General features: G+C 39.5%; 1 protein-coding gene across 1 annotated transcript; it reads right to left on the bottom strand.

The window, feature by feature from the left end:
- Positions 1–2929: 2929 nt before the first annotated feature.
- Positions 2930–8479, bottom strand: LOC119719428 (cysteine-rich motor neuron 1 protein-like). The gene is made up of 3 exons (XM_038188880.1): positions 8132–8479; positions 6931–7429; positions 2930–3282 (listed from the first exon to the last, which is right to left on the bottom strand). The coding sequence occupies exons 2-3, from the start codon at positions 7250–7252 to the stop codon at positions 3029–3031; spliced, it is 576 nt and encodes a 191-aa protein (XP_038044808.1). The 5' UTR covers positions 7253–7429; positions 8132–8479; the 3' UTR covers positions 2930–3028.
- Between the last annotated feature and the right edge of the window lie 334 nt (positions 8480–8813).

Below are 8813 nucleotides of genomic sequence, written 5' to 3'. Positions count from 1 at the left end.
GCAGCAGCACAGTACGTCCGGGCAAAATGTACATGCTTTCATGTTCATGAACAATTTCTGTACAGGGCTCATTGTAAACGAACAACGTTCCTGTGTTGGGCCATGGTACAGTACCGGTAGGTACTCAGGTACCGGTACATGAGCTACGTGAGCTACGTGAAGGAAAATAAATAATTCACAGATCATTTACATTGATTTTTATTTTGTTTTCACAACAACAAATGTATTCAAAAAGATCTTCAATATAAAAAATAACTGTATAACACCAAGCACACTGCCATTACAAATATGTTGCAAACCGCAGTCTCAAACTTTTACACATCATTTTTTTTTAACAAGTCATTTAACTCCCTCTGTCAACCTTGCTTACTTGAATTTGACATGAACACGGAACTTCCTGTCCATTGATAAATTAATTGAATTAGTTCATTTTCTAATTTCCTGGTGGAAACAAAGAAAATAAAAGTCCCAATACATTAATCAAATTACCATGCACAAAATGTCACGTTGCATTACTTACATGCATACCGGTACGCGTGTATGAAATGAACAGTCTCAGGACGATTGAAAACAAAACACAGATGGCCAATCATTTGGGATTCCATGGTTTAGGCCTAATTGAACAAAATTGAGACGCGTTCAGCAAGCATTTATCAGGGCAGAAGTTTCTGAGAATATTGAAATCTATTTTTCTATAGTAAAGAACAAAAGCTTAAATACGTATGCACCTTCAACTAAACTTTGTAGGTTTTTATTGTCGTTACCAAAATAGCCAGGTATTTTAAGAGCTGTAAATATTGTTTGGACAGAGCATGTGTGCATAAATCAACACAAAAACACCAAAGCAACAAGTCAATCCAGCCAATATATTATTGAGTCAATCATTCCTGGAATTTGATATTATTCTTTGGGAGATGGCCCGCTCCTGACCTCTCAAAATCCCAACTCTCCTAACTTGCAATAAGACACAAGTTCCCTGTAAACACAAGCAAAGCTGCATAGCAGCCAGGCACATGTTGTATACGTACACTACTGTGGGCCCTGTACTGGACAGCCATCTGACGTTATCTATCACATAATCCAAAGCTCCATGAGTGATACTCCAGAGATGCCAAAACAGTCAACAAGACAGATTAAGATGTATTTCACCCTTGAAGATGGATGACACAAGAGATCTCTCTATCCACCAACCAAGATGAATTGTGACGTCACTACACCGGAACTAAAGTTAGACTCGCAGCGCTTAAATTCCACTCTTCATCATAGCAGGATTTATATTTATATTGTGGATGGGAACTTTACACTTGGGTCGAATTTGGGTCACGAACAGCCACCATTCATCAAGCTATTTATAATGACGGTATTTATAGGACACAGACTTGGCAGTTTATGGAGACATTGGGAGACAGATGTGGACATCAGTACAATTTGTGCAGAAAATAATTGCTTAGGCCAAACAAAAAAAATTCTGCATCCCATTACATGGCATTCAAAAATAGGGTAGGTAGGTAGGGACTTTTTTTTATTTGGCCAATTTTTTGTGTGTACGATCATATGGAGGCGTCTCTGCATACATGTACTGTACATATAGTCAAGGGTAAAAGGTAGAATTGATGGTTTTGGGTGTTTTTTCCCCTCATTTTTTCCATAAAAAAATTAGGGTAGGGGCTGTCAGAATAGGGTAGGTAGGGAAACCGGAAGCAGAACTATTATTTTTTTGGCCTTACAAAAGGCAGTAACACTCACAATGTATGCTACGATTTTACTAGAAAGTATGGGAAACAATAGGTATTATCGTACATAAAAATTGTACATTTTGACAGAATTTGTCAAACAATTCGTCGGTCGCACCATGAAGTGACGTATTGTGTGCACAAAGTCCATAGACGATACGTCACTTCGTGGTGTTTTACTAGCTCTGCAAAAACCATCAAGCAACAGGCAATTCATTTCAATTGCATCATCTGTCTAAAAGGATTCTGCAATATTCATTTCATTTTTTAATTACATGTAAGTTGAACCTTTTCATTGCATTCCATTCTCAAATAGGCATAAGTAGAGACTAAATCCTGAACACTGGCGTTTTGTGGGGAAAAAGAACTGTTTTGAAGATGCAAATGTAGTACAAATTGACCCATGGTTAGAAAGAAAGTGTGTGACAGTGTGACTGCTGTCAAAATGTGTCAAACAGGTAACAAGGCTTTCAAGCAATAAACCAATTTATGAGTTGCCAATGTTTTTACAAGACAACTACATGTACCAACAGCTCTCTTATCTCTGGGCCACACACCGCACAGCCATCAGTGACACCTCAGATGTGACTTGGCCTGGCACAGGTTGTGGGGTATTTAGCAGGAAAGGATCAAATTGGCCAGGGATAAACCTGTGGTTTGCCACAACTATGTTCAGAGGGAATCCCCTTAACCAAGGCTGGCTGGCACAGATACCAAGGTTTGGTAAGATCTGGTAATCTGAAGGATAACTCACTGTTGTACAATGTGATTATCCCAGTAATAACTAGATGGTGACAGGACGGGCTTGATTTAAAAAAAAGAAAATTCTGTCATCACACTGCATGCATAAATTGTGCAAAGTGATTACGGATTCAAACTGACCTTCTTTCCTGTACAGTAGGCTATGTAAAATTGATAGCTCCATTTCAATTTCTTTCTTTTTTCACAAGAAACTTTGAAACAAAATAAAATAGGCCTACTCTCTGCAAGAATCTGGAGTTGAAAGATTTCTGGCAAAGAAGAAAGATTACTGAAATGTGCTTGGAGTTCAAAGGATTCTTAGGTCATGTGACAGAGCAAGCAAGGTCTATGCTATGAAGATGAAGATGGCATCAACTTGATCAAGCAGTTCAACAAACCCAATGCAAACAATTTCTAATTTGTAAACAGAAATCCTAAACATTTCACTAAAAACAAGAGTCCCTAGTTTAACTCTTTGGAAATTAGACAAGTGCCCATCCACAATTTGATAAATGACAGTGATCAAATTTGTCACCAAATGTAAAAGAATGGTCTTAAAACATTCCACAAAAAAACTTGCTTGACTTACCTCCATTGGCATGTCCAGACTCTAAGGCTTCAGCGCATGCCTCTGGGTCCTCAAATTCAAAGGGGCTCAGACACCCTGCCACATCACTGTCGCATTCGCACAGCCCGTGTCGGATGTTACAGCCCGAGTGGAGTTTCTCGCACCCTTGCGGCGTGCCCAGGAGTTGGGGCCCCGAACCGGACCCGGCGTACTCTTGCGTACGGAGGTCTGGTTTCATTTCTGTGGAGAGCATATAAAGAGAGATCGCTTGAAATTTAGCACGAGTTAGTGAGCGATTAAATTGAAACATTCAATTGGAAGTACCACTTTTTGAAATAATTTCAAATTAAATCATAATGACAGGCTGGAAAGCCAGGGATTCGGAGTCTGGGATTCATGTTGATCTACAAGCATGCACCACAGCATACAGAGATAATTATAGTAAACGCCAAGTTATGATACATGAAAACGTAAGTAATGGGAAATCCTGCACCTCTTTCGTATTTTCTGTGTTCATTGCATTAAACAGATGTATGTGTGTATGTACTCGCGGAAATGTAACATTTGCTATATTTTGCTGCAAAAGCTTACAATCATTAATTGTAACCATTCGTGCAACAAATTGAGTTAATGTTAGTCACCACAGCTACCCGGTATGTACATGTACACACGGTACATGTGAACTGGTACTTCAAGTAAACTCAGTAACAAGCCCTTCACAAAACTTTTCACAAAAAGAAATCACTATTTGTTACAAGTCATTAATAATGTCATCCACAATACAACAATACGTAAATGAGTAATCAGTAAGGCCGCTATCAAAATGAAGATATCCTCTTTCTAATGCATGGAAAAGTTGTATGTGAAAATACATCCTTCAAAAGAGTCAGTAACAATTTTGGTGTTAAAAGAATTCTGTTTAGAGAAATAGTCATTCCATGATTATATATGGCCAATGGTTAACAGTGTGATGCAACAAGCATGCCAGGAGTTTATTGATCTTTGAAGTGTGAAATCCAATTAGTTGCGTAAACACTGCACTCCAAAGACTCATGGGTGGTTTTCATTACTGCCCATTAACAAAGTCATGAATCCAATTACTGGCAACACCTCAGAACACTGTGGGAAGTAGATCAGGTCTCTAAGTACTTGTTTAAATACTTAAGGCTAATTGGTGCAACTAGTTAAATGCTACATTGTAATATTGGCACCAAACACAAAGATCCAGCATACATGTTATCTAAGAAGTTGGTCCAATTGGCATCATCCCTTGTGTACATTACGTGTACATGTGAAAGCCTTGCACTGAATTGAATCACTGCCAATACAGAGTACCAGTACTTCCTTATTACAAAATTTACATGTGTACACTACAGCGAACCATGGAGCTGTTTATAGCTCCATGAGCGAACCCATATTGGATCAAAACACAATTGTCTCCAACGTCATTGCATTTGCACATTGTTTTACCTCAATCTTGTGAAAATCTATGATTATTTCTGTGATCAAATAGTTAAACCTGAATATTATCACCATGCCTCTTGATTGTCTTTTAAATAAGTTCAAGTTACAAAACTTACAACTTAAAAGTTTTGGTATACTAATATTTGGAGTGAACTAAAATTGTTGATTATTTCCATAATATTTAAAAAATTACAAGTCACAGATCTATGTTAAGTTTGTTAAAGAGACTTTCATGAGCAAATATCCAATCTAAAAATCTGACATAATCATTAATTAATCGTTAATAATCCAGCGTTTGAAAAGTGTCTTTAACTAATGCAGAGTATTGTATTCCCATCACACTTTTCTAAAGCTTCAAACACAAATTGAGGGCGCTAATGGCATTTCAAAAAAGCCCAAATTGCACAATTTTTTAATGAGTTGAAGCCGATAGAGTCCATAGTCAAGGTGGCTCGGTAACGGTATCTTTGCTCCCCAGAGGTAACCAGGGGGTGTTAAGGGCAACGGTCTCCTTAAAAGGACAGCCTTGTTCTTGCCCTGCCATCTCAGCTTTCCTCCACAAGCCTCGTGGCTGGTCTCTGCGCCTTCTCGCCTCCTTGCATTCCAGAGCTATTAGTCTCTATTTCAATTGCAGAGGAAACTTGACCTTCATCATATGGCGGCCAATAAATTGTTGTGTCTTTGTTTCGCGTTGTTTACACTTCTCCCAGGCACAGGCATTTGCCGAATACTTTGGCCACTTGGGCCCGGCTCTTGAATATGCAGACTGGTGTTGGAATGCATGAGGAGGAAAATCAAAGTTTTAAATAGGATTCTGCGAATTGATACGCACATGGAATGTTGGGGGAAAAAAAATGAAATTTTGGGAGTCTAAACTTTTTTTTAAGAAAATGAGATCCGGTCACTTTATGCAAACCAATCACCAACTTCTTCATCAAATGTTTAATAATGTTTCAAAGAAAATTTCCCTTCACTTCACAATTATCATACAAATATACATTTTCCAAAATTCAATTCCTGTTTTTGAAGTACCGGGTACCATGAATTCATAACTGTACAGCCCCGCCATGTGTGCTAGGGATTTGACATCTCCATAACAGTGTACCTTTTGAACGTGTAATTCACTGGCAAAGATTTGGCGCAAAGTCCAAGTCAACTAAAAATGGTTGAAAAAAATTCCCTTGTAATGTATCCCCAAATGGGTTTGCAAAGTACACATCAACATGAATGGTTCTCATGGGCAGGTGGTACACTTATGGACCCCCCTCCCCAGAACACATTTCCTTGCACATTGACCCCCCCAACACCTTTCCTTGCACATTTTTGGCATTGAAGGACAGGTAATAGCTTGAACTGTTCCTGTAGCACATTATGAGCCTGGGTGCAATCAACCCACCATGTGCCCACAATTGAGCTAGGCACCCTCTTACAAGACCTTGGTCTCACAAGTGTTCCCCAGTGACAGTCATTAGCCACAGTCAAGTGATTTCCAGCAATCTGGTATTATTCAACCTTCGCATTCCAACCTTCTCTACACACCTGTGCTGGGTTTTTTTTCATCAGCCTCTGAGGAATAACAAAGAATTTGGCTACGGCTAACAATTAAACATGAGTCTATGGGGGTTGCTGAATCCATTTCCAATAGACCGTAGGAAATTCTGGAGATAATTCTATGTGCTGTATCCTGAACCTTACTTCACCCATCCTTTTTTATAGCTCCATGCTTCACCTACAAATGATCAAGTTCCTGGCTGCTGTTCAGTAGTGAAAAAGTGGCCAAAAATGTGTTGAGGGTTAACGCGGCCAATTTACAATGTACATCAAAAGGTCAACCATTAGTCATCTTTCTGTGCAAACAGTCAAACTCTATTATGCTGAAAACCACTCTACTATGGATCACACTTCATGAAAAAAAATTGGCTCACTGACTGGTCACTTATGGCTTTTAAGTTGTTTTGTGCACAAGTGTCAACTGTTATAATTCATCGGATCAGTGCTCGACATCGAGTAGCTGCAATCGGTTCAGTGAGAACGTGTCTCGAACACTGAATTCAGGCCCAATTCAAAACATGATTCAGCAACAACTGATATGAAAGTGAGATCCTAGAACGCTGTTTTTCTCGGAATCTACAGTACAGCTGAAGCTGAGCTGAAACTTCATCAGGTTAGATGTTCAGCACCCTTCTTCAGATTTTGAGTACGTTTGTTGCTTCAAACAAACAAAATGCACAAATTACAAATGATGGACTATGTCTTTAATGCAGCACTGAAGGGTTGTTGGACTGGTTGTTTCAGGTGCCAGTCTATTTTCTTGTATTGCATGTTTTTAATAGGACTACCATACACAGTTATCAGCCGTTGCCAATATTTCAACATTCATGCATGGCACTGAAACATTGCAACATGAAAAAGAAAAAAAATTACCTTGGCATATTCCGACAGCTTGCTCCGGTACGGCCTCTCCGAATTCCAAACTGACCGAACAGATTAGCCCTTGGTCACACTGTCCGGCCAGGTCGTACTGACCACCGCATGATTCACCCAACTGTTTGGCACACACCAGGCAACAGGCACAGGGCCCGTAAACTTTCCCTGCGCGGCAGTCAACTTGCGGGCATGTAGATGGGTCGCAGGGACCACCGCAGGACAGGGCACCAGCGCTCGCTATGAAACACAGTACAAAAACCGAGCCGAGTGACAACGGCATGTCTGGTCGTGACCCTCTTTGGCTTGAGAAGATTTTCATTCCAAACTACGGGCCGCCTCCACAGAATGTTCTTTTGTTGTTTTGTTCCACAAGAAGCACAATTTTGCTGGCAATGAGTCCAAACTTTAGTCAGCTCATTTTTATTAGGAGAAGGGTTGACACAGAAAAATCAACAGAAGGGATTTGAAGCAAGCGGCTGCTCTTTCAACTCCAGATCTGGCAATGAAAAACAATATTGGCATTATAATATTTATATAACATTCAAAGCAGTTTGTACACATCTGTACATACTTAAATTTTAAAACTAACTTAAAGACAAAAGATGAAATATATATTGAAGATACATGAATGTATTGAGTGACTTTGTGAACAGTGTGATTCATCACACAATCACAATGGTAAGTATCCAGACGCCACTTCAGCAGTTGTGTACACAGTCTATGGAGAGTCAAGAACATTTTGAACAAAATTGGAAATGTTTCTCGGTCCCAAATTCATGTCTTTGGAAAGATTCCCATATCTGGCAATTACTAATTTTTTCCTTCAGTGACCTATCAGCCATCAGAAAGTGATAATATGTCATAAAAAGTCAAATTCAGCCGGTAAAATATTGAAGTATTTACTGAGAAAACACTAAGAAATGTTCAGACCAGTCTCATACGGTTTGTGCACAGGGTGACAAGTGATGGCCAGATATGGGAATCTTTCCCATTCTTTCCCTATTTGTTTCAATTGAATTAATTGAATATTATAACTTAGGACTGAAATTAAACATGTTGAAGAAATATTAAAAATGAACATTGTTCCTGCCTATACAGTTCTTAAATTTTATTAAAACTGAACTAAAGCACGGGTTTTGACGTTTAAAAAAACACCGCAGTCACACAGTACACGTGAGTGATCATCAACATAACGTACCTAAACAACGCTTTCCGTATGAAGTCCCAACTCTTTCAAAGATAAGAACAGTCCCCTCATCAAACGCTCTCCCGTTTAAACCTCCCTGTTTCCACCGTCTACGCTTTCAGTTGTTATGCATAATCCACGGAGCACCTTCTCTTACTCTCGAGCCCGATGCACCTTTGCAGGTGACGCTTCTAAGTTCTAGGTGATTTTAGAGGTGTGAAGGGTTCCTTTCGAAGTTCACATGTGTGTGTATACGTTCCGTCTTTTCGTAGGATAAACCGGGTATACTGTAGTACTGAATCGACTGGCGATGGCATGTGTGGTTAAAATTGCATAGCGCATGTGTACAAATTGAATGGCATACGTAATGCGTGTGCGTGCGTGACCTGCTTTTCAAAACATGCGCATTCGCACTTGTTGTAAGTGATGAGTGGATACCGCCGCCGCTTATTATTGTTGAACTCACAATGCAGTACAGATTTACACAATTTATGGATGACCGCAGACAAACAAGTGATTGGTTGATTGTGTTTGGAATTCCTGCCTTTTTTTTAGGTGGCGAACCGGCGACTTTGTGGCATGTACCTCACTGAGGAAATTCCAAGTTGTTAAGAACTTAGCATTTTGTTTGAGGAAGCGAAATATATTCTAGCTGCACACTTTGTCTCCGATAGATCATATTATTTGCGTTAGA

Source organism: Patiria miniata, unplaced genomic scaffold (genome assembly GCF_015706575.1).
Source record: "Patiria miniata isolate m_02_andy unplaced genomic scaffold, ASM1570657v1 HiC_scaffold_13, whole genome shotgun sequence".
Classification (NCBI taxonomy): Eukaryota; Metazoa; Echinodermata; class Asteroidea; order Valvatida; family Asterinidae; genus Patiria; species Patiria miniata.
Note: the sequence above shows the minus strand (reverse complement) of the source record. Positions and strands in the feature narration are given on the sequence as shown.

Excerpts from the sequence above, each read along its gene's own strand:
- LOC119719428 (XM_038188880.1), bottom strand. The coding sequence starts at position 7,252 with ATGAAAATCTTCTCAAGCCAAAGAGGGTCACGACCAGACATGCCGTTG. Across the intron at positions 3,283-6,930 it reads AGCTGTCGGAATATGCCAAG|AAATGAAACCAGACCTCCGT; the intron begins GTAATTTTTTTT and ends TGCTCTCCACAG.